Genomic DNA, 25,401 nt, shown 5'->3' with positions numbered 1-25,401 from the left:
TCAGCCATTTCCAATGTGCAGTCTCTTAAGAAAACTCAATGTTGAAAGATCCGTGAAATATTTAATGTAAACTTTACAAAGCATTTTATAGCTGACCAATAATTTAAGAATCACATGGAACAATTTCAGCTCCAAAGTGCTGGGAATTTGCCCTTGGGGACACTTTATTCCTGTTTAAATTAACAGGTGTTCAAAAAAACCTCATAGTTTTATTCTTATCCTTAAAGTGAGCTGGAGCAATGCCCAAGCGTTTACTTCTCTCTTGAGCAGAAATGTCCAGCCTTTTAAAATTATTATTTTAGGTTTCCTCTTTTTTCTTTTTTTGGATACTTCCTTATTTGTCTTATAAAAATGACAACATTAGGTTTTTTTAATTAAAGAAATTCTTTATAAAATTTTAAAAGTTAGTTTTGAGATATAGTTCACATACCATATAGCTCATCCATTTATTTATTTTTTAAAATATTTATGTATCTATTTATTTGGCTGCACTGGGTCTTAGTTGCGGTGTGCAGGATCTTTTAGTTGTGGGGTGCTGTCTCTTAGTTGCGGCATGTGGGATTTAGTTCCCTGACAAGGGATTGAACCCGGGCCCCCTTCATTGGGAGCCCAGAGTCTTAACCACTGGACCACCAGGGAGGTCCCTAGCTCATCCATTTAAAGTGTAAAAATTCAGTGGTTTTTAGTATATTCACAAAGTTGTACAACCATCACTACAGTCTAATATTAGGACATTTTTATCACCTCTGTGACCATTAGCAGTTGTTCCCAGTTTCTCCCCAAACTTCCTCAGATCCCTGACAACTGTTAATTTACTTTCTGACTCTATGGATTTGCCTATTCTGAACATTGCATGTGAATGGAATTGTACAATATGTGGCTTTTATGACTGACTTCTTTCACCTAGCATGTTTTCAAGGTTCATCCATGTTGTAGTATGTGTCAGTACTTCATTCCTTTTTATGCCGTATACCACATTTAACTCATCCATTTTTCAGTTGATGGTTGTTTAGATTGCTTCCACTTTATGGCTGTTTTAAATCATTTTCCAAAGAGGCTGCTGCATCTTATATTCCTACCAGCAGTGTATGTGGGTTCTAATTTATCCATATCCTCACCAATGCTTATTATTGTCTGTTTTTTTCTTTTTTTAAAATTATATCCACCCTAGTTTGTGAAGTATCTCATTTTGGTTTTGATTTGCATTTTCCTAATAACTAATGATGTTGAGCATCTTTTCAGGTGCTTATTGTCTATTCATATCTTCTTTGGAGAAATGTCTGTTCAGATCCTTTGCTCATTTCTAAGTTGGGTTTTTTCAAAATTGAATATTAAGAGTTCTTTTTATATTCTAGATACCAGCTCTGTAAGATATGTGATTTGCAAATGTTTTCTCATTCTGTGAGTTATCTTTTCACTTTCTTGATGGCCTCATTTGCAACATAAAATTGTTAAAATTTTGATGTAGTCCAATGTATCAATTTTTTCTTTCCTGGCTTGTGCTATATCTTGTGTCTAAAAAGTGCTTTGTCCAACCTAAGGTCATGGAGATTTAGTCCTGTGTTTTCTTCTAAGAGTTTCATAGTTTTAGCTCATATGTTTAGGTCTTTGGTCCATTTTTTGAGTTAATTTTTGTGTATGGTATAAGGAATGGGTCCAGCTTTATTCTTTTGCAATTGGGTATCTATCAATAGCTCTAGCACTGTTTATTGAAAATACTGTTTTTTTTCTCCAGTGCATTAACTTGGCCCACTTGTCAGAAATTAATTGACCATAAATGTTAGTGTTTATTTCTGGGCTTTCAATTCTATTAATTTTTAAAAATTGATCCTACATTGGAGGAATTATCCATCTGGAATTTAGACACAGTGGGACTGTTGGTCAGTGAGCTGGAGGTTGCGGTTTGGGGACTGGTGACCAGTCAGTCTTAGATGGTTGGCTCATTTCTTCATGTGGTCATGAGATTAAATATTTTCAGATTTCTAACTGTAGGTTTCACAGGGCTGTGGTAGATGTTGGGAGGCATGAAAGATGGTTTTGTTTATACAAATCACAAAGTATAAATACGGTGTCAGTGGAAACTGGAGTCGTCCCTATATCACTGTTAAACTGTGCTTCTGAGTCATGGAGTTGTCAGGGCTAAAGTACGCTTCCTTGCTGTCTGCAGCACTAGCCAGCTCTTTATGTAATATTTTCATTTATTAAGCAATAACTTCATTAGAAAATGAATTTTGATTGGATTTTCCAAAGCAGTTATTGTTTTTCGAAGGTGCTAATCCCTCTTTCCTTTTTTCTTTTCCACATTTAGTTTGGTGAGGCAGTTAAGAATGCTGACTTTAAATCACACCTGGGTTTGGGCCCTGTCCTCACCCTTAATGAGCTGTGACCTTGGGCAACTTACCTTCTTGAGCCCAAGTTTCTCATTGCCGCAGTGGGGATAATAACAAAAGTAAGTATCTCACAGGTTGGAAGAAACTATCCACACGTAAGAGTCCATCCTAGCATTTGGGAGTGAGTGCTGCAGAAATGGGAGCAGTTGCCTTTGTTGTTGTTGTTTGTTTACATAGTTACAAAACACCCCCCTCCCACCCCCCAACAAAATCCTTCTGGAAAAAGTCGGCAAACAGAAATGAAAAGGGGAATAACTTTTTGGTTAGATGTGAGGTTTGGGTGATGGGGCTGAGGACGCTGAAGCTGCACATTGCTGGAGCAGGTGGAACTGCCAGGAAGAAGGGAGCCCGTAGATTCCTTGTCCTTTGGGAACAAGCTTCCACAGGTTCCTTGTCCCCTTGTTCCTTGTGCCGTGGGAAGAGAGCTGGCAGCCGGGTAAATCTTCTAAGCGTCAGCTCCAGCTTTGCGTTTGAGGAAATGAGATGCTAGCTACTTTGGAGCTACTGGGTTCAGACCCCAGCCCTGTAAACCTCTCAGCTTCTTTTTTGAGGGCGCTAAGAATAATATTGGTAACTAACATTGTAGTTCTAAGTGCTTTACTACATTTTCTGTCCTAACAATCCTATGATGTTGGAACTACTATTACCTCTATTTTGTAGATGAGGTGATTGAGGTGCAGAGCTGATAAGTAACCTTGTATTGATGGGATGAGCATTTAATACAAGCTAATGTTGAACACTTAACTATGTGCCAGGCACGTGGGCTGAGCACTTTACATGGCTGATCTCATGTCCTTCTTAAAGATGTCATCATTATCGCCTTGATACGGGGAACAAGTCTGTTTGCATTGCTCCACTGGCCAAGGGATTCCTACCTACAAAGGAGCAAGTTCCTGTCGTTTGTTTACTTTTACTCTTGCCTAGTGTTGCCTTAAACTGTGAATGTTTAATGTAGGCGACTTCAAATTCTTGTTTGTTTATATTGATCACTTTTCAGTTATTTGATAACTTCAGAGGTTGGTTGAAAAACTATTTTGTTTTATGCAGTCTCTGAAGAGATGATCCCAAGAAGTTAAATTAAAAAAAGAAGTTTCTATGTGATATTTTGAGGGAAAGGGACTCTTCTGAACTTACCATGAAATTTACTTTAAGCCTAAGTAATTTTTGTTTTCTGTCTTTTGCTTAAGTATCTTGTTGTTGTATAATTCGTTTGGAAGAGTTCAGAATGATCTTTTCATTTCTATTAGAAAGCGTGGGAGGTGTTCTCATGTTAGCAATGGGAAAAATGTGAATCATGGGACAGTTTAGAAATGGACATTTTGTGCAGTATCATAATGATTGAGAATGTAGGCAACCTGATTTTTTTTTCCTTACCGTAATAGTTGAAAGAAGAAGGCGAATGATAAAAGGAGATTTGGATTGTAGTTCAGATTTTAGGCTTGCTGCAAAGTGCCAAACTCAGTTTCACTCTCTTTTATGCTTAGTGTCTGTTTTTAAAGCTAGAGTCCAAAATAATTGCTAGAAACTTTTAAACATCATCCCTCTCTGTAGACTATAATTTTATCCTGAGTGTATGTTGGTAGCTCTTGGTGGCTGCGCCATCCTAGAGATGGCACCATAAAGGTTTGGGTTTGAGTGTTAGGACCTGGCTGACTGAGTTCATATCTCAGGACCTTAGGAAAGTTGCCTCACTTCTGTCCACATCAGTTTTCTCGTTTGTGAAAAAAATGGAATCGACATTCTTTTTTCCTTTTTCTCTCTTTTCTCCTTTCCTCTGCTTCTTCTTTTGTCTTTACATCACTCTTTCAAAGTCAGCATAACTTATAAATTTTTTCTCTGATTCTAAAAGTGGTACATTTTCATGCCAAAAAGTTAAGTAATACTTTCTCGTTTGTGAAAAGATGGCAAAATACCAGTGAAAAACTGGTAAATCATTATCTGCCTCACAGGATTGTGAGGATGAAATGAAACTATGTTAGGAATTTAGGGCCCTACCTGGCACCTAGAGAATACACAATACAATTTTCTGTTATTAAAAAAATTATTATTACTACTGCTACCACAACTTATAAGAAGAATAAACACTGCCAAATATCTTTCAGAATGATACTTGATGCTGAAGGCCTTGGCTGTATTATACTACAGCAAGCCTTTGGAATGGTGCTGAGTGAGGGCCAGTGAGGACAATGCATATCTAATGGGCCCTTCGGACTGCCTCAGGTCTTGTGTGCATTTAGGTGCTTTGGGTCTTTCTTGATTTTATGTTTCTGTATGGGGGCAGGTGGAGGAGGCTTTAAAACAGTGTACTCCAGGTCTCCTGGGGATGTGGTAATGCAACAACAGTTTTCGAAATCCTGATGGGCTTTGCAATCAGAGATTGAGGTTTCCTTATCTGTAAAATGGGGATTGTGATACTTAAATCATAGGGCTCTTCTGAAGATTAAATCAGGGAATTCCCTGGCGGTGCAGTGGTTAGGACTCCGCTTCCACTGCAGGGGGCACGGGTTCAATCCCTGGTTAGGGAACTAAGATCCCGCATGCCTTGCGGCCAAAAGAAAAGATTAAATCAAAGAATGTCTTGAAAACACCTTAGTGTAGTACCTTGATACAGAGGACGTGTTTAAGAAATGGTAGGTAACTATTATTTATAATGAGTACTGGGTAGAAGGCTCTCCCTGGTTTCTTAAGACACTCCCAGTCTTTTTTTTTTTTTAAGACATTCCCAGCTTTAATTTTCGGTGTTTTGATGGCAGAACAGCATATAATTCTTTGGATTGTTTTTTTTGAATTTTATGTCATTTTTTTTTAACACCTTTATTAGAGTATAATTGCTTTGCAATGGTGTGTTAGTTTCTGCTTTATAACATAACAAAGTGAATCAGCTATACATACACATATATCCCCGTATCTCCTCCTTCTTGCATCTCCCTCCCACCTTCCCTGTCCCACCCCTCTAAGTGGTCACAAAGCACTGAGCTGATCTCCCTGTGCTATGCAGCTGCTTCCCACTAGCTATCTATTTTACATTTGGTAGTGTATATAAGTCCATGCCACTCTCTCACTTCGTCCCAGCTTACCCATCCCCTTCCCCCGTCCTCAAGTCCATTCTCTACATCTGTGTCTTTATTCCTGTCCTGCCCCTAGGTTCTTCAGAACATTTTTTTTTTTTTTAGATTCCATATATACGTGTTAGCATACGGTATTTATTTTTCTCTTTCTGACTTCATTCTGTATGACAGTTTCTAGGTCAATCCACCTCACTACAAATAATTTCGTTTCTTTTTACGGCTGAGTAATATTCCATTGTATATACGTGCCACATCTTCTTTATCCATTCATCTGTCGATGGACACTTAGGTTGCTTCCACGTCCTGGCTATTGTAAATAGAGCTGCAGTGAACATTGTGGTACATGACTCTTTTTGAATTATAGTTTTCTCAGGGTATATGCCCAGTAGTGGGATTGCTGGGTCATATGGTAATTCTATTTTTAGTTTTTTAAGGAACCTCCATACTGTTCTCCATAGTGGCTGTATCAATTTACATTCCCAGCAACAGTGCAGGAGGGTTCCCTTTTCTCCACACCACCCTCTCCAGCATTTATTGTTGGTAGATTTTTTGATGATGGCCATTCTGACTGGTGTCGTGTCCCCTGCATTGGCAGGCAGATTCTCAACCACTGCGCCACCAGGGAAGCCCCCTCATTTAGTTTTGATTGGCATTTCTCTAATAATTAGTGATGTTGAGCATTCTTTCATGTGTCTGTTGGCAATCTGTATGTCTTCTTTGGAGAAATGTCTGTTTAGGTCTTCTGCTCACCTTTGGATTGGGTTGTTTGTTTTTTTGATATTGAGCTGCATGAGCTGCTTACGGTATTTCTTCCCTTCTGATATTCTTTGATTTTGCCAAGGTTGTCTTGTTTTTTTAATGTACCCCAAGAGAATGAATTTTTCTTTTTTTTTGTTTTTTTTTTGTCACCGTACTGTGGGGCGTGCAGGATTTTAGTTTCCCGACCAGGGACCAAACCTGTGCCCCCTGCGGTGGAAGCGCGGAGGCCTAACCACTGGACTGCCAGGGAATTCCTAGAATGAATTTTATAAATAAAATAGACAGCTAGATAGCAAGTCATAGCATATGTGGAAGGTAGCAAATTAAATGGGCTTTGTACTTTTTTCTGGGTCGGAAGACTTCTACTCTTTTATTCTTCACTGATTAAAATTTTGCATAATTTTCTTTTAATTAAAAGAACTTGTTATGAAATTCATCCTAATGTTGAAAACCTGGAAAAATCAGGACAAGGTAAAGAACACAAAGATGATTTAAAAATCACAGCTCTGGTTAGTTTTAGTGTGTTTACTCTGTCTTTTCCCAAGGATGTGTCCGTGAGCATTTTCCCATATTAAATTATTTAACGACATCTTTTTCAGGGACCGCATACGTGTCTGTCAGAATCCCCTTATCTTGTCATATTGAAGCAGTGTTTGATCCCCCTGGAAATGTGCGTTCCCTATTTGCCATCCCTGAAGAGTCCTCCTGAGTGGAGAGCTCGGGAGCTTCCTGTGAGGGGTGTGAAATGTCTTCCTTAAACACACACCCGCACCTGCCATTGGCTTGTTCCAGATCCGTGGAAGAGGAGGCCCTGCCGCTGCAGAAGCAAAGCCCTCACCCTAGTTCCCTGAGCTTGGGTACAGCATTGAAGGAGCCACAGATCACCTGGGAGCTTATTATTGAATAAGTGCAGGTTCCAGTTCTGAGTGGTAGTTGGGGGCTGGGACCTGACGGGCTCCCAGCGATGCCCACACTGCTGGCCCAGGAGCCACACTTGGCACCTCGAGCTCGGGCACCTCAGAATTTGCCGAGCGCTCTCCGCTCTTGCTGTGAAGCAGTCTGTGCCTTAGTCTACCCTGGGCCCGTCTGTTTGGGGGCCTTCCTGCACTTCCTCTGTCCATCCCCTCATCCAGGCTCTTGTCCATAGCCCTGTGCTCTCACCACATCCCCACCTAATGCGCTCTTGTCACTCCAGCAGCTCTTGGCTTCCTGGACCTCCCCCTCCTGCCACCACCAAGTCAGGGGCCAGGAAGGTTTCTTCGCGACTTCGACTTCATTGCTGCCCCCATCGCCCCAGCTTCCTGTGCAGGCGCTCGGGCCTTGTGCTGGCTGATTCCCTCTCTCTCTGTGAGGCACCCTCCGTCAGTCCTGCCCTGGCCCCAACCCGGCATTTGCCCCACTTGGGCCCCTTGACCCTTGGATTTCCCTGGGGGAAGGAAGGAGGGGCGAGACAGACCAGACTGCTGCAGGGAACCCTCTAATCTGTCTACCCCCTATCCACTCCACCCAGCTGGCTTGAGAAACACCGGGTGTGACTGAACAAATCACAGTAATTCAGGTCCATTTCCTGAACCGCCTACCCCTTGGGCCTATTTACCTTGCAGCCCAATAACAGTTCATTGAGTATGTGTGTCAGCCTGGCTTTTTGATCCGTGGCGTTTGGTTTTGATGCCGGGGTACTGTTCTTCCACAGTGTAGGGCCAGTAGAAGGGCTCTATCTTTGTAGTTTTAAGTGGCAGAGGGAACACCACTCCCAACTTGGGAAGTGACTTCTGTCATTGAAAAGAATGCCCCTGGGAGAACATCCCTTAGACTCCCCTCTGCCCTCCTTGCTGGCATAGCCAGTGCTCTGATGGATTAAAAATATGAAGGTGAAGGTTGCGGCGGGGGGGGGGGGGGAGGGGGGAGGGGCTATATAAGAATATTTTCATTTCTGTTGATATTTTGATAGGAAAAAATATGATTCATGCACTCCTTCGTGTGTGGCCTCGGTTCCTTTTGCAGAGGTATTTTAAGAACATTAACAGGAAGCTTCTCAGGATGGGGGCGCGGTCGCAGGGGGGAGTTGCACATGTGTGAGAGTTCTCTGCTGGCCGGTGTGATGAAAGCTGCCTGTCGCTGAATAAAAGCAACCTCACAAACCCTGACACCTAGGATTTGGTGCCAGCTGGCCTTGTCATGAGACCCAGGTTCAGGAGAGGGTAGGCGGGTTGCTGATAAGATCCACCGGGCCCCTGGGCAGCTCTTCAACCAAAAAAGGCAGTTAACTGTGGATATTTGCCTGGGGGAAGGGTACACACCTATTCATTCCTTCCTCTTCAAGCTACAAGTATGAGGGAGGAGGTAAACTTCGGGGATGGAAGGAGAAGGGGGCTGGGAAGAAGGCTTCCTGAATCTTTGAGGGACTGAGGAACGGCAATCTCAACTGTGAGAAGGTGTTTTCTCAGCTGTAGGAAAACAGTGCAGCTGTTACTCCAGCTCTGAGAAAAGGCTGCGGGACCAGGACCTTTCATGTGGCCACCAGGCTTTCATGTGGAGAGACGGGTGAGGGCGTCCCTGTAGGAGGGTCCCCGTGAGAGCCACTGCGGCCCTTTCTCTCTCCCTTCCCCGCCCCTGAGGGCTGGCGCCGCACGGGAACGGGTTTTCCAAGCCAGAGGCCTTTGTCTGGCATCTCTCTTTTCCAGTTTTTCTATTCGTTTATGTGAAAACAGGTTTAAAACGTCACCTTCTATCAGGCATTCTGGGAATCCTAAAGAATAGGATTATATGAAATCCTGACTGCTGGAAAATCTAGGGCAGGAGGCGTGTGTGAGTCTGTCCTTGCACAGAACCACTGCAGCTAGTCTCACCTTCAGAGATAGCCAGCTTGTCACTTGTCAGGGGTCGGAGGTGTCTTGAGCAGTGGCCTCTTCCTACGGCGGGGAGGGAGAGTGACCAGCAGTTGACCCTGCGGTTGTGTGAGGGATGCGGGGAGGGACTTGCCTGCTTCTCAGAAGTAGGGAGGGAGGCGCTTCAGGGGCTTGGGCACTTAGCAGCCATAGCCCGTAGCTTCCAGAGAGCTCAGTTTTGTGGCCACCCCAGGGCTGACTCATTGTGAGCCATCACTTTAACTGTGTTGTGATGGAAACCTTTCAAACTGTACTAGACACTTAGACACTTACTGCCTTCTTGCTGGAGTCGACAGAGCGTTGTTTCAACTACTTATGGTGCCACGTTTTAGTGGGTTTGCGTGTCTGTGAGTTGATTGCGCTATGGATGCAGAAGTGTGGGACCCACGGGCTGAGTTTTTAGCTCGTCCTGCCTCCAGACTGCTGAATTGTCTCAAATGCTGTGTTTTTTGCTGGTCCACTGATGCCCACCACTAGATTTGTCCTTCAGTCAAATAACCTAACCTTTCTGGGCCTCCGATTTCATATCAGGAAAATGAGGGGACTGGACTGGATCAGAGGTTTGCAACCTAGGTGCTGCGACATGTCCCAGTTTGGGTGGAATTTGGGGGATGCCGTGTTTGATATAAATCGACTAGAATGTAAGCTCCATGAGGGCAGCGACTGTACTCCTAGCTCCTAGAACAGTGCCTGGTCACTAGTCCGCATTTGATAAGTATGTGTTGTATGTATATATAAGAACATTTGTAGTGTTTTAGTGCACCCATAGGTTTTATACATTGGAGTTGCACGTGGGATTTCACTTGGTAGGGAAAGGAGTGCACTGCTAACCCCTTGAAACTGCTGGCCCACCTGAGCTCTGAGCTCTGAGGTCATGCCTGCTGGAACTGTCTGTGAAATGAGCCCATTTCTGTTCTCCTCCCCAGAGCACACTTGGATCTAGTTGGCTCTGTGGCCTCCATCACCAGGATTGGCAGCGTCTGGGGATTGGGCTGGCGTAAAGGACCTCTTAGAAAGGGCTTGGCACATTTCTTCATTGCGGCATAATCTCCACGACACAATCAGGCACGTTTTGGGCTTTGTGTTTCATTAACTGTTTGTTGATAAGCTATTATGAAGTGGAACAAGCAGGATTTTGCCCCCCTCTCTCATTTTGATGAGAAGCCTTAAAACTGACTTTTAAAAATGGTTTAAACCTAATGAGCACTTTTCTTCCCATTGTCCTACACTTTTCCATTTTGAATTTCAAGGTTTTGTTTTCCTACAGCATTTTTTTTTCTGGAACTTGCTTAACTCATCTTTCTCAGAACTGTTCTGCTGCAGGTATTTGTGGCTTCAGTGGGTGCAAATGAATGTTCTGATTGCCTTGCTTGTTCCTCAGTGGAAATAAAGAGGGCACGTGGGAAGTGCTTCCACACACATGACAACTTTTCCCCAAGTTGCTAGGATGCTTTCCTGGATTTAGATCTCAGAAGTTTTATTTCTGAAAGTATTTTCCTTCAACAGATGCATTTATCATTCACATTAGGGCAGAAAAATGAAAGCATTGTTAAAAGTGAGGTAGTAATGATTTGATCCCATCCCCCTCCCATCTTTACCTCTTTCCATATCTACCTGATGGACTGAGGAGGGGGGCCTCTCTGGGGAGGAGGGACACGACTATTGATGATGTAGATGATAAGTACAGGTGGCTTTCTTGGGAAAGTGGATGGATACCCTGTATTAGGCTCTGCACTGAGAGCTTTTCCTGAACTGACTCATTTAATCCTCACAACAACGCTGTGAAGTAGGTATTTTTATTCCCATTTAACAATGAGATAATTGAAACCTGGAGAGGTAAAGAATTGGCCCAAGGCCGCTTAACCAGGCTGCATTGGAGCTTGGGTGTGAACCCAGACAGGAGCTTGGGTGTGAACCCAGACAGCCTGGCTCCATCGAGAACGGGGGAGGGCATTTGTCTGAGACATTTCTGATCGTCTCCACTTGTGAGGGAGAAGAGGGGGGGTTGCTTCTGGCATGTAGTGGGGAGAGGCCAAGGATGCTGCTAAACGTGCCACAGTGCACAGGACAGCAACCCCCCCCCAAAGAATTATGGGGCTCCCAATGGTGCCCCAAAGAGTTTGACAAACTTTGCTCTAAATGATCTGTCTCCCACGAGTGTTTCTGCTTTCTGGCAGTTCAACAGAAAACAGTTAGTTTACCTTTTAACCTTAAACCTTATAGGTTCTCTCCACCAACTTACTAAAGTATATCGAGTGTGGTATTTTTTAGAAGATGCATAAGCGGAGGGTGGTGTGAGGGAATGACTCAAAGAATCCAACTGCTGTCTGAGAACAGAGAACTCAATCAGCATTCTGTAAGTAACCCTAACCTCGTGAGAAAGAGACTCCCAACAAGGGGAACGGTTGTGTCCAGATTCGTTGTGACCCAAAAGCCAGTGCTGGCTTGGTGGGTGTTGATGACCTGTCCTTTGCCTGTTTCAGATTCGGTCCCAGTGGCTGTGGGTACTCAGTGCTCATGAAGGAAGGACACTGACCCTTGACAATGCTTTTCATGGAAATGCTGTTGAAACCAGCACGTTCTAGAATGTTGAAACCTGTGTGAGAAACCTCCTGTCCCAAACTCCTTTCCGACAGAATCCTCCAGAATCGTGTCGTGACAGTTATGGAAAAGATTGTGGAAATCTTGGAGCTTTAAGTGATTCTCTGAACTCAAAAGGGAAAAACTTAAGAACCTGAAATGAAGGAAACACAAGAGCCAATTTCTGGGCCAGGCAAATACACAGCTTCTTGTTCAACTTGCACTCTTAGGTAGCCATTTAATTTTTCCTATTTCATTTTCATTTGCTTCAAATTCTACCAAGTAGAGGTTTATTTATAGCAATTAAACTCTAAAAAACTTTATAAGGGTTAAAAAATTTTTAAATTGAGGTAAAAACAAAATTCACCGTCTTAACCATACTTAAAAATACAGCACAGGGCTTCCCTGGTGGCACCGTGGTTGAGAGTTCGCCTGCCGATGCAGGGCACACGGGTTCGTGCCCCGGTCCGGGAAGATCCCACATGCCGCGGAACGGCTGGGCCCGTGAGCCGTAGCCGCTGAGCCTGCGCGTCCGGAGCCTGTGCTCCGCAATGGGAGAGGCCACAACAGTGAGAGGCCCGCGTACCACAAAAAAGAAAACAAACAAAACAGCACAGTAGAATTTTCTAGTTTTATGCCTCAGTTACAGTGATAGTTCACTCTGGCTGTTTTCTACCAATCACATAGCAGAAGTAGATCTCATTTACTCGCTGGCTGATTCGTTTAGCAAATGCTTGAGTGCTTACTACCTGTAAGGTAGAAGAGAAATGTTGTTTTGTTTTCTTCCAAAAGAGAAACTTGAAGTGTTTTTCTAATTACAAGATATGTGCTGGTTACAAAGAGTTCAGAAAATACAGAAAAGCGTAGTCACTCATAATCCCACAATTCTGTTAACTACCATTGACATACTGGTATATCCTTTTAGATTGTTTTTTGTTGTTGTTATTGCAGATCTGTATCGTGTTATAATTTTACCCCAAATGCTATCATGCTCTATACTGTTGTGTTATTATCTATTTTCAGTTAATGCAGTGTGGACATCTTTCCATGGCCGTAACTTTTCCTGTATAATCATTTCAGTGGGTGCATTGGATTCAATGATATGAATGCACCATTATGTCAGTGATCAGTACTCCTTCCAGTACAGAAAGGAGCATCCAGGTTCCTTTCTTCTAAACAACTTGTTATGTTAACGCAAGTTCGTGTGCGCAACACACAGTGAGGACAAACAAACCCAAACATCGGAGTTTGGAGCAGAGAAAGGTTTGTTGCAGGGCCACGCAAGGAGACGGGTGGCTCGTGCCCCCTCCAAAACCCCGAACTCCCCGAAGGGTTTCAGCAAAGCATTTTTAAGGCCAGATGAGGGAAGAGGGTCACAGGGTATGTGATCAGCTTGTGCACAGTTCTCTGATTGGCTGATGGTGAGGTAACAGGGCAGTGTCACAGGGGTTAACACTACCAGTCCTTAGGCACCAGTAGGTCTGGGGGCTATGTGCTCATGGTCATCAGGTAGTTCACGTCTTTCATTTGGTGGAGGTTTTCACATCTGCCAAGCAACTCAGGAATGTGCATTAGATGCTGTTATCTAGGTACTTCAGAGAGGAGCTGAAGCAGAGGGTTTGGGGGAATGCCCCATAGGGTCATTTCACGGGTAGAAACAAGGTCTGTTGTTTATTGCTGCATTCTCAGGAATTAACATTGCACAACTGGGTATGTAGTATACTAACCATTAGTTGAGTGAATGAATGGCCTGGTTATTTTCCATAGGATTAGGGGTAGTAGGGCTTTTAAAGTGGGCTAGGGCTTGGGGGTGAGAGAGGGGGGAACTTGGTAATGGGAGTGGTTGAGCTGCTCTGGCAGGGCGCTAATAGAGGGCATCCAGGTCCACTGCAGCCAGAGGTTGCCAGGAGAGAGGAGGGGCACACAGAGGGAGATGCCTTCTTCAGATACCTGTTGAATGCTTACTGTACCCCTGAGAGCAGGAGAGAAAAACTGCTTCCTCACTTGCTGCTTCCTTCCCACACAGCCAATTTCCCTTCTGTAGGAAACCAAGGTTTCAGGCCAGTGTTGTCTGTCCAGTGCACCCTCTGTATATGCCAGCAGTGAATAGAGCAGAATGGCAAAGAGCCTACAGATTCAAATCCTGGCTCTACCACTCACCAGCTCTGTCCGGTGGGGTTGATATAATAGCTCATGATAAGTTGTAGTACCTTGCAAAGAGCAAGGGATTAATAAGTGTTAGCTAATATTATTATGGATTAAGTAAGCTTTACTAGGTTCCCCTATATTCTTTTGTGTGGGAGAAATCCACTGTAAGCTCCAAACAAACCAACTTACTAACACATGTATAATATGTGTTGAGGTTTCTAAAACACAATCCTTTTGTGAATTAGCGACTACCTGCCACCTGTATTTCTTGTGCAGTAAGATACGCCTTTATTGAGCAGAGGAATTGTGTGTTCTTGTTCTCCCAGCTTTCAAGTCGCATCATTCTCTCGTATAGCTACCGGTAAAGGGCAGCACGTGGCACCACGGTGGCAAGAGTTGCTATTTACCACTGCCTCTGCCTCCTGACTGTAGTGGAGGAAAAGGCCTGTATAAGCTCAGTGGGAAGCTGTTTCTGAGCATCTAGTGAGGAGAATGAGGTGCAAAATATTGGTTGTGTAGTCCAGAATTTAAATAAATACTGCTATCAAAGTAGAATCAGTTGTTCCTTACCTCTCTGCTGACCGCTGGTGATTCCTAGATAATCCTAAAACCTCAAAGGAGAAGGAAGGAAAGTGGGCTGTGACATGGCATGAGTAGTATTGTGTGTTACCCAAAGATGTGGAAATGGAAATTAAAAGATAGCACCGTTCACTTTAATAAAATATTCTGAACCTGGTTTTATGTCGTGTGTGTTTTTCTTCTCTTTCCTTGGTATTAACACCCTCCCACCCCCCAGCTTGCACAGGAACACCTGGGTTCTGCCTCCAGCAGCTTCAACAACTTCAGTTTTTTAGGAACTTCCTTACTGCTGCCCCGCCTCCTCGCCATGTATTAAGGGACAATATTGTAATTATTGTAGTTAACAAAAAATCTCTAAGGTCTTTCCTCAGTTCTGCTAGGGCTCCTGCATTTCCAAGTCAGGAAAAGGGACTGAATGAAGGTCCGTGTCAGGTTTGAAGCAATCTTTCCTTTTGCAGTTTCAACTTAGTTTTGACGTGCTAAAGCCAACTAGGCTGTCCAGAGCTCTCAAGGAATAAGTCTGAATGAATGAATGTTTTCCACTTTGCTGAGGGATTTACATTCCCCCAAACTAAAGCATTGGAACTGAAAAAAATGTGATCTGTGTTTGCGGTGATTCTTGCGACAGAAGTGTCCTACGCAACTCGTTTGCCTTCCTAAGTGGAACGAAGGGAACCCGAGTTAATGGGGTGCCTGAGTCATTATGATGAATTTGAGTTATCTCACTGCCGCGGGAGCTGAACATCGCAGAATGTAGCCCAGGAAGCAGTGGGGTGATGCTCATAGAACCTGCGCCTGCTTGAAGAGCTTTTGACTGCTCCACTTTTTAATTCTTCCCTTTCTGATTGATTTTTCTCTCTCTCTTTGCTTTGGGTTTAACCCAGTGTGCTTGCCTCTTGCAGGTCATTTTTCAACATCTAAGAACTTGTGGATGGTAGGGATCAATCAGATCACCTCTTACAGGGATGAACAGACTGTAGCATGGGTGCCACCATGCACATGGTGCTCATTGGTCCTTGCATTTTCCCTGTGGATTGAGACATTCAGCCTTAAAACCTACCTCAGGACCGCCACTGCCAATGAGTTGAGCGTCAGATGAAACCTGTTTACCTATCCTCTGTCATCTGCCTAGGCTCCTTCAATGTGCAAGTGAGGAAAACCAAGACCCAGAGCTGCACAGAGTTAGAATCCAGGCCTTCTGGTTCTCAGACCCGTACTCTTCCCACCAGTGGGCTTAAGCAAGCCTGTTGGAACTGTGAAAAAAAGACCTGAGGGAGGAAGAGGGGAACTCTCACAAGATACATGAGCATGTGTTTGTGCTGATTCTATGATATCTCTTTGGCTTTCTTCCTGATTCTTTGCTATTTCCAATTGGTGGTGTTGTCAGCAGGGAATTCTAGGTAATAAAGGAATTGTGCTTTTTAGTTTAACAAAAGAACCCGGAAGTTACTACCAGCCCTAGCTCATGTTTCGCTTCTGTGATCACTTCCTCACGTGCCTGGCATCAGTCCTTAGAAGAACTGTCAGCCCAAGGCCAGTGGGAGGACAAGGAGAATGTGTATTTATTTACTGTGGTTTTGGTAGTGTGCGTGTGCACGTGCGCACGCGCGCACGAGGGCACGCACCTTAGACAGGAGAAGAAAACTAACACTAAGGGGGAGGCCCAGCTCCAGGTAGCAGCAAGAGGCTGGCTAATCCTTTCATTTGGACTCTGCCCCGGCAAGGACAAAGCACCTTCTATTTAGAAAAGCCTTTGCTATTCATGCTGTTGCTATTGCAAAGGAAGTTAGATAGAGGGTGTGAACGGCTCTTTGAAATTTTTCTCTTTCAGTATATTTGGGGGAGGGAAAGTTTCTTCAGAAAGAAAGAAAACACACAAGTCAATACCACACTGCAAATACTTCTGTATCATTATCTTGAAACTTAGTTACTTTTCTTAAATAGTCCGTTTTCTTTTTCTAATCACGAGAGTCATACATGCACATGGTAAAAACCCAGACAGGGGAGCAAAACAGTGAGACATGGCTGTCTTAGTTTCCTCCCCACATCTAGGCCCACTCATCTAGGCCCAGGTGATCGATGTTAGCGGTCTTTGTGTCCACACACATATTCCCCACGTACAGATATGCGTACGTATAAAATATCTGGGCATACTGGCTGTCTTCGTTTGCTGAAGCTGTCATAACCCAAGTACCACAGACCAAGTAGTGTAAACAACAGAAATTTAATTTCTCACAGGTCTGGGAGCTAGAAGTCCGAGATTAAGGAGGCTTCTCTCCTTAACTTGTAGATGGCTGTCTTCTCCCTGTGTCTTCACATGGTCTTCTTTCCGTGTGTCTCTGTGTCCTAATCTCTTCTTCTTACAAGGACACCAGTCATATTGGATTAGGGTCCACCCCAGTGACCTTATTGAATCTTAACTACCTCTTTAAAGGCCATCTGTCTAAATAAAGTCATGTTTGGAGATACAGGGGGTTAGGATTTCCAACATATGACTGGAGGGGCGGGGGCAGGGACACAGTTCAGCCCATAACACTGACTTATTCTTTTAAACTATGTCCTATTGTATGGATAGTCCATAATTCATTTATTCTGCCCCTGTGTAGCTGGAGAATAAGACCTTTTTTATGCTTTTTTTCTTTTTTAATTTTATTTATCTTTGGCTACGTTGGGTCTTCATTGCTGCGAGCAGGCTTTCTCTAGTTGCGGTGAGCAAGGGCTACTCTTCAATGCGGTGCGCAGGCTTCTCTTTGCGGTGGCTTCTCTTGTTGCGGAGCATGGGCTCTAGGCGTGCAGGCTTCAGTAGTTGTGGCACATGGGCTCAGTAGTTGTGGCTCGTGGCCTCTAGAGTGCAGGCTCAGTAGTTGTGGTGCACGGGCTTAGTTGCTCTGCGGCATGTGGGATCTTCCCAGATCAGGGATCGAACCCGTGTCCCCTGCATTGGCAGGCGGATTCTTAACCACTGCGCCACCAGGGAAGTCCCCGTTTTTATGCTTTTAATTAACAACCTATACCTAAATCTCTGTGCTCTTGTGTAAGTATACCTACAGGATGAACTTCTAGAAGAATTGTAAGCATTGCCCTCCCAAAAGATTGTCCTGGGTCCCTCTTGAATGTCTACTGATTTCTTGTGGAAGAAGATTGTGTGCAGTATCTATAAATTAAAGCCCTTAATAATGAACTCTTTGTGATACAATGTGAGTGTGAGAAATTCAGAGTGCAGCACATGACTTGTGCCCTTGGCCCTGTGGAGTGGGATTGCCAGCCCTTTTGTTTGAGGAGTGTTGCTGTTAGGACTTTATCATATATTATTCATTCAACATTTATTGAGCCATTGATGGGCACTGTTTTGTTCATATGTTGTTGTTTGTTTTTTGATAGACTTTATTTTTAAGAGATATTTTAGGTTCACAGCAAAATTGAGAGGAAGGTACAGAGATTTCCCGTATACCCTCTGCGCCTACACACGCACAGCTTTACGCATTATTCACGTCCCTCGCCAGAGTGGTACATTTGTTACAACCAGTGAACCTACATGGACACATCATTATTATTTAAAGTCCATAGTTTACATTAGGGTTCACTCTTGGTATTGTCCATTCTACCTTTGTTTTTTATACCTTGACTTGTTCAGTAAAATGTTTAGGTCCTCTGGAGTCGGGGGTAACAAGACAGAGGCACTTCTCTCCAAGCTTGTGACAGCCCCTGAAGTTAGGTTGGCCAGGAGTTGCTTTCTCCAGTTTTGAGGGTGAAGAGTAGGGGAGTGACATGTTCACAGTAATAAAGCTGTAAGTGGAAAGGAATAAAAGGTAAACCCATTTTATTCTAAATTATGCTCTTCCGGAAAGAAGTAGTAAGTCAGCAGGGCTGTGAGATTTTCCTCACTGCTAACATAACATTGCTTGTGTGGATGCTGTTTTGAATTTCCACTTCCGTATCAGCGTTTAGCTTAAGATAATGCACTTGTACTATGGTATTGGTGATTGGCATAGTTTGCTTTCATAAATAACTTTTAGGCTAGTAGAGAAGTGCTCTTTGATTCTAATATTAGGCATGTGTGTATGTATGTACACTTGTCTGTATATATGTATACACACATAAATATCATAGCACCACATGTAGGGTGAAAGTGAAAAATAAGGAGAGTTTAAAAAATTAGATCCATACAATGACACATGACTTTAATGACAGAGTAGGATTAAACCAATGTGATTTTCTCTTCACGTTTTCCGTGATCACATTCCTCTGTCACTATTTGTCTTTAAATGACCCATTAGGCTGACATTATGTCTGTATGTGCTCATTTTTCCCCTCTGTGGAGATAGTAAGTGTAAATGTTGATTCTGCTATGGGTAAGTTCTCTCATAGGATGTATCAACTGCTTCTAAGTATTTCTTTTTCCAGATAGGATAAATATTTGATCACATTTGAAATACAGTAAAACTGGTTATCTAAGACCATAGAGCTTAAAGAGTTAGCAACCGTTGAATGAGGCAGTTTGGAAAGAATTTGGCAGGCAGAGGAGGAGGGAGGCGGGTCTGGGCCAGAAGCCATCTAAGCCAGTGGGAGCGGAGAAGAGGGAGCCGGGGAGGGAGAGGAAAGAAAAACTGGGGCATATGAGTGGAAAGGGATCAGTAAAATCAGGGACAGAGAATATGGATGAGTGAACTGTAAAGGAAGGTGGCCTGTAAGAACACCACACAGGCAGCAGTGTTAGGATCCCACTCGTGTGATCTGTTAGCTCAGCCCGATAGAATAGCTTGTCTTGCAGAGCAGTCCCAGCCTTCTGAGGCAAGAAGAGTCTTGAGAAAAATGGCTTAGAAAACTGAAGGTAAGATGGAGAGAGTACATTAAGAAATTTTAAGTAATGAAATAGTACAGAATGACAAAGGGCTCCAACAATGGCGGTTCCATGAAGTAGATGAAATATCTTGGGAAATGTGTATGTTTCTAAGATCTGTCCTAACGTCATTATGATTATAACCTGTTGTGGTCTTACACCTGTGGTCTCTTCTTACTGTAAGTGATGTTTATAGTGTAGCCTTCTAATTGATGCTTGTTTTGAAGCCATGCAAAGCTCTGAACTTCCTACTAAATAACTATCAAGAGATTGCATTGTTAGGTTTTATGTATAGTGTTAATACATGTAGATTTGGTTGTTATTCGTGGTTTATGGTAATCTCTTTTGTATTATTCCCTATTTGCTAAACGGATATCCCTCCCTAACACCAGGTGTGTCTGATTAGGTTGTCCAAGAGACCACCAAGTACACTAAGTACTGTTAGCACCCTCACTTTAAAAAATGAGGAGTCTGGGGCTTCCCTGGTGGCGCCGTGGTTGAGAGTCCACCTGCCAATGCAGGGGACACGGGTTCGTGCCCCGGTCCGGGAAGATCCCACATGCCGCAGAGCGGCTGGGCCCGTGAGCCATGGCCGCTGAGCCTGCCCGTCCGGAGCCTGTGCTCCGCAACGGGAGAGGCCGCAGCAGTGAGAGGCCCGCGTACCGCAAAAAAAAATGAGGAGTCTGAGCCTTGAAAACGCTCATAGCTGGTAGGTGGCAGAGCCAGGGCCCAAACCCAGGCTTACTAAAGATCTAGTTTCCTTTTAGGGCAGTGAAAATACTCTGCTACATAATGTTGCATATATGTCATTATACATTTATCTAAACCTGTTCAATACACGACACCGAGAGTGAACCCAAAATGTACCGTTCTGGTGACTGACATTGATAACGGGGGAGGCTATACATGTGTAGGAGTGGGGGGCATATGGAAAATCTCTGTGCCTTCCCCTCAGTTTTATCGTGAACCTAAAACTACTCTAAAAAAACAAGCTCTTTAAGAAGAAGAAAAAAATTAACACCAGACCCAAACCTGAAAACTTAATCCCCTATTTTATTTAATATTCTCAAATAAAATTATGTCCTGTTGCATTGACCAGTAAAGCCCAATCCTGCCCCACTCATTAGCCTAAAGCCTACCCTTAGGGGCCTGAAGCTGTGGTCAACAACACACATGTAAGAGGCACCTGTGCCTTTTGTGCTTCAAGTTACCTCCGCGCCCCCCCCCCCCCCCCCCCCCCCGCCCATGCAGTTCATTCTTTGGCTCATGGATTTTGACAGGTCCCTTTCTTGGGCCCAACTTCTTGGTATTCCCGTCCTTCCCACTTCACTTAGTCCTTTTTCTAGTTCTTGGCTTCTTGCTCTTCACCAATTGGTTTTTGTCTAAGAGTGATGACAGTGCTTCAGGTGAAGTGTGCCTTTTCTGTTTAAGTATTGGGCATCTCCCAAGCCATCATGTTTATTAAAGACAATGTCAGACCAATTCTGGCGAAAACTTTGTTCACGCACTCAACTGTTCACACATGTCCTATGGGCAGGACGCCTTGGAAGAACGGTAGCTCACCTGCAGAGGTCTGGGGTAAGCAGGTTTGTGAAGGAGAGGCTCTGAGAGGATGTTTTGTGTTCCTTTCCTAGTTGGCCTGCTGCTGTGGGAATGCTGGCTGCTCCTACTGCTGCGGCTGCTGCCCCAAGATCCGCCAGTCCCGGAGCACCCGCTTCATGTACGCGCTCTACTTCATCCTGGTCGTCATCATCTGCTGCATCATGATGTCCAACACCGTGGCCAACGGGATGAGGGAGCATGTAAGTCACCCCTTCACCTCTTCCTACTGCTGATGAACGGTTGATGAGGGTGTGTGGGAAACATTCAGTTTAGAGGATGGGGCCCACCCACCCCAGGGTGGTTTAGGGTTATACCCGCTCTCCCTAAACTTCCCTGAAGCCTCTTCAGTGCTTTCCTTCCAAGTGGGCGAACCCTTCACCATCTCTATCTTTAGTAGAAGGACAGATGCCATCTGATGCTTTTGGTGCAGAAGATTGTGTGTGTTGTCTTGGCTTCATTTTGGGTTTTTTTTTTTTTGTCTTTTTTCCTTTTGGCCATGCCATATGGCATGCAGGATCTTGGTTCCCTGATCTTGGTTCCCTAACCAGGGATCAAACCCACGCCCCCTGCAGTGGAAGCACGGAGTCTTAGCCACTGGACCACCAGGGAAGTCCCATCTTAGCCTTGTTGATGGCCGTTCCTGATTAGATGTGTAGTCTTTTCTTACAGACCTTTGTACTCTTCCCTTGTCCTAAGGCTGTCTGCCAGTGTCTCTGGTAGCAGCTGTTATATATAAACACTTAATGTAGCCAGTATGGTAAAGCCTACGTAATCCCACAGGTAATGAGGAGTGGGCTATTGGGCAAGTTTTACTTTTCTGGACATGTCACTTGTGGGGTGGGTGTCTCCAGGGGTGAGGGATGGATTTGCTTCCAGCCATTTCCTGGGCAGTGTCTACAAAGGTATCCCTGGTACATGATGCTGATAGAGACACATATAGGGCCTTTTTTCTGGAATTTCCTCATAGTAGGCCTGATTATGGGGGGAAGTGTTGGGGGTTCTGAGGGAGCCCAATAAATAACACCATCCTTCCGCTCTGAGGTTTTGAACAAATTGACAAAAAAGACTACAGTTTCAGCGGGTAGATGCCAAACATTGCCTTCATCCCCCCAGAAGTTGATGTAAGACATTGTGGCTCGAATCTGCAAGGAAGTGGTCTTCCTACTACTGAACCCCAAAATGAGTTAGACAACCCATCTGGGGACCCCACCTGAGCCAGGGAGCACTTCCTCTGCAGGGGCACAGTTTGCTGGGAAGAGCTGCAGGTGTGTTCTCTGGGGGCAGCTCTCCTCGGAGGGAAAGCGGGAGAAGAAAGGCTCGCCAGCCAGACCCCATTTGCCCCACAGCCTTAGTGCTGAGCACTGCATCTTCCTGGGGCCAGCAGAGTGGGGGGGGGGGGGGCAAGGTCAGGGCAGTGCCCTACTGGAAGCCTGGAGATGGCATCGCCAGGAGCAACTCCTGAGGAACTGTTTGTTCTCCCCAACCTTATGCTGAAACTGCAGACTATTTTAAATGCACTCAAGGGCTTCAGAACAATCATGTTTTTAGAAGCACTTGTTATATTCTTATCTGTTAAAGTAGTCCCTTTGAAGCTTTCTGTTGGGTAATGCTTTTATAACTGTGGTGGTATGATCTGGAATATACTGGAACTAATGTGAAAACTTGTGAAGTTTAGATTCTCCTCTAATTGCTTTAAACAGTGGATCTCTGTTCAGTAAGGTCCTGCATGGGAGCCATGGGTCATTCAAACTTGAGAGAAAAGGAGCTTCTAACCCAGAGACAGGTATGAAGTCTGAGGCTTAAAACCAGGTAGAAGTTGTGTCTTATGAGAGCATGCATGAAGTGCTCTGGAAGTTTGGAGGCAGGGAGACCAAGGGCTAAGGCTGCCTTGTTCGTCTACACCAGGTCCTACTCCATCTCGGTGGTGTTTTCCACTCTTCTCTTCTTCTTAACTTGGTTTAATCTTAAATGTTTGTGACAAGAAGTTTGAGAGGAGGAATACTTGAAAGGGTAGATTTTAACTCTTATTCTGAAGGTCTGTTTAATCCCCCACTTCTTACCTTAGCTTTTCAGGTAACTTAATATTCTCTTTTTAAATGAACAAGCATTGGCTTAAGGACCCAGTGTGGGGCTTCCCTGGTGGCGAAGTGGTTAAGAATCCGCCTGCCAATGCAGGGCACACGGGTTCGAGCCCTGGTCTGGGACGATCCCACATGCCGTGGAGCAACTAAGCCCGTGTTCCATAACAACTGATCCTGCGCTCTAGAGCCCGCGAGCCACAACTGCTGAGCCCACGTACCACAACTACTGAAGATCGCATGCCTAGAGCCCGTGCTCCGCAACAAGAGAAGCCACGACAATGAGAAGCCCGCACATGGTGACGAAGAGTAGCCGCCACTTGCCGCAACTACAGAAAGCCCACATGCAGCAACGAAGACCCAACACAGCCATAAATAAAGAAGGAAGGAAGGAGGGAGGGGGGGGGAGGGAGGAAGGAAGGAAGGAAGGAAGGAAGGAAGGAAAAATTAAAAAAAAAAAAAAGGCCCCAGTGTGTCACTGTGATAGGAGCTGCCAGTGTGTCCATGGTGCTCTTAAGAAGCTTTCAGTCGCCGTGGAATTAGGCTTTGGATCCCAGAAACATAATCTGAAACTACAAATGTATAGTACCTCTTAGAGATGAACCCATCAGAAACATTGTTACTGGAGGTAAAGATAATTTGGGAACCACAGGACCTATTTTAGGATATGACTTTCATAATGATAATTTTAACATTTGATTACCATCCAAGTAACCTGCCTCATGGAACAGTCCCTAACAACTCCAGTCAGTATCTGACTGTTCATAGAACGTTTAAGAAACAGAAGATTTAAAAAAAAAAGAAAAGAAAGAAGAGAAACAGAAGGTGTTGACTGGTGTTGCTAGGGAAGGCTTCGTGGAAGAAGTGACTTGTGTGATAATAATGAATATTTCAATTGCTAATATCTGTTGGGTGATACCGTGTACCAGGTTTTATTCTAGGCATTTTACATTATCATCTCAGTTCATGACCACTGTACTCACCTGAGCAGTATTATCCCTGCTCTACAGATGAGGAAACTGAGGTACTGAGTCATTTAAGTACCTTGCCCAAGGTCTCCAGCTCTAAGTGGTGGAGTTGGGATTTGAATTCAGGCTGACTGAGTTCTTAGCGACTAGGCTCTGTAGGTAGAATAAGGACAACACATGTGTAGAAGGGAGGAAACATGGGGAGGTAGAATGACTTACAGGAATCTCAGTGCTAAGGTGAGGCATTTGGCCGTGGTCTTGTGGCAAGTGGGAAGCCATTAGAGATTCTTGAGTAGGAGGCTGTTGTCATAGAAACAGGCCGAGATGCTCAGGGGGTGAGCCCAGCAGTGGTGTGTGTGCAGTGTGACTTGGGGTCAGAGCAGAGGGAAGGAGGAAGGGAGGGAGAGAGGGAAGGAGGAAGGGAGGGAGAGAGGGAAGGAGCAACCCCGAGGCCTCACAGAGGCTCTTGTAAATGTTTCTCTGCCTGTTCCCTGAAGGTACTGATTTGAAAATGGTTTGGCTGGGCTTCCTGAATAGAGAATGAGGCCCCTGTGGGTGAAACCAACACTTTCCCATCTCTAAGGCCTCACAGGGGGCCAGCCAGCTGGTCACCAAGTCAGCTTGTTTCTGGGCCTATAGAATAGAGGCTGGCCTCACCCTCAGGCGGTGCTTGAGGGCAAGCGCTGGAAGGTCCCTTGGGGGATGCACACTGGGCTTCTGCTGCAGTCCTTCCTCCTCCCTCCTTGTTGGCCTGGGGAAATGGTTAAGGGTGTGACAGGAAGAGGGGAAGCACGTATCCTTGTAACAGCCCAGATGGGAGAGCGCAGTTGCCTCCTACCCGGCATCCTTGCCTTCCTGCACAGTGGCCAGGGCTCCGTCGGGTGTGTGGATTTTGAACACAAGGCAGCACCTTTTCAGTTGTTTTCAGTTTTTGCCTTGGCTTCCCAATGCGGCCTGTGTTGTAGTTTGAGCGAGAGGGAACTGCAAAGAGCTGCTGGGCCAGACTTCGTCCCGCCTCATCTCTCTCGGGGAAACTCCTCTTTCCCGTGAGAACTTTGGCTCTGCTGTGCTGGTTGAATGGGATGCGATTTCTGTCTTCTCCTGGAGCATTTTTCCCATCTCAAAACATACCAGCCATTTTATTGCAGGTCATTCTTGTCAGTGACCATGTAATTCACGCAGGAACAGTCTTGAGATATTTGATGCTTGTGGGGATTAAAAATCCATTTTAGAATGTAGAACAGCAACCACAAAATGGGCGAGAGATTTAAGCCTCCTGACCGGCACCACTAAATCAAGGTGGAACTTCTGTGTGGAGACCAATGATGACACTTTGAGTTTGGGCGTCCTAGGAAGCTGCGCGGGCATTTGGGGAGGGAGGAGAAAGGAAGGCTCTTCTTGTTTCCTGTGGGACAGGAGCCCCTAAGACTAAGCCTGCATTGGAAAAGGGAGGACAGGGCATCTATGTGGCCCTCAGGGCTTCTTTCCTGTGAGCTGTGTG

General features: G+C 44.7%; 1 protein-coding gene across 7 annotated transcripts in view; it reads left to right on the top strand.

The window, feature by feature from the left end:
- SERINC5 (serine incorporator 5) overlaps positions 1 to 25,401 on the top strand; it is a 179,736-nt gene that overhangs the window by 108,837 nt on the left and 45,498 nt on the right. For 4 of the 7 annotated variants that reach the window (XR_010942003.1, XM_067731125.1, XM_067731123.1 and 1 more), the window contains one exon: positions 20,887 to 21,054. Coding sequence is in view for 6 of the 7 variants with exons in the window: in XM_067731123.1 (XP_067587224.1) it covers positions 20,887 to 21,054 (168 nt within the window). In the remaining variant the exon portion in view is untranslated. Of the gene's footprint in view, positions 1 to 11,588; positions 11,916 to 19,001; positions 19,244 to 20,886; positions 21,055 to 25,401 lie in introns of those variants that run through there. The other 3 variants (XM_067731124.1, XM_067731126.1, XM_067731128.1) reach the window with 2 other exon arrangements.

This window comes from Pseudorca crassidens, chromosome 3 (genome assembly GCF_039906515.1).
Source record: "Pseudorca crassidens isolate mPseCra1 chromosome 3, mPseCra1.hap1, whole genome shotgun sequence".
Lineage (NCBI taxonomy): Eukaryota > Metazoa > Chordata > Mammalia > Artiodactyla > Delphinidae > Pseudorca > Pseudorca crassidens.
Note: the sequence above shows the minus strand (reverse complement) of the source record. Positions and strands in the feature narration are given on the sequence as shown.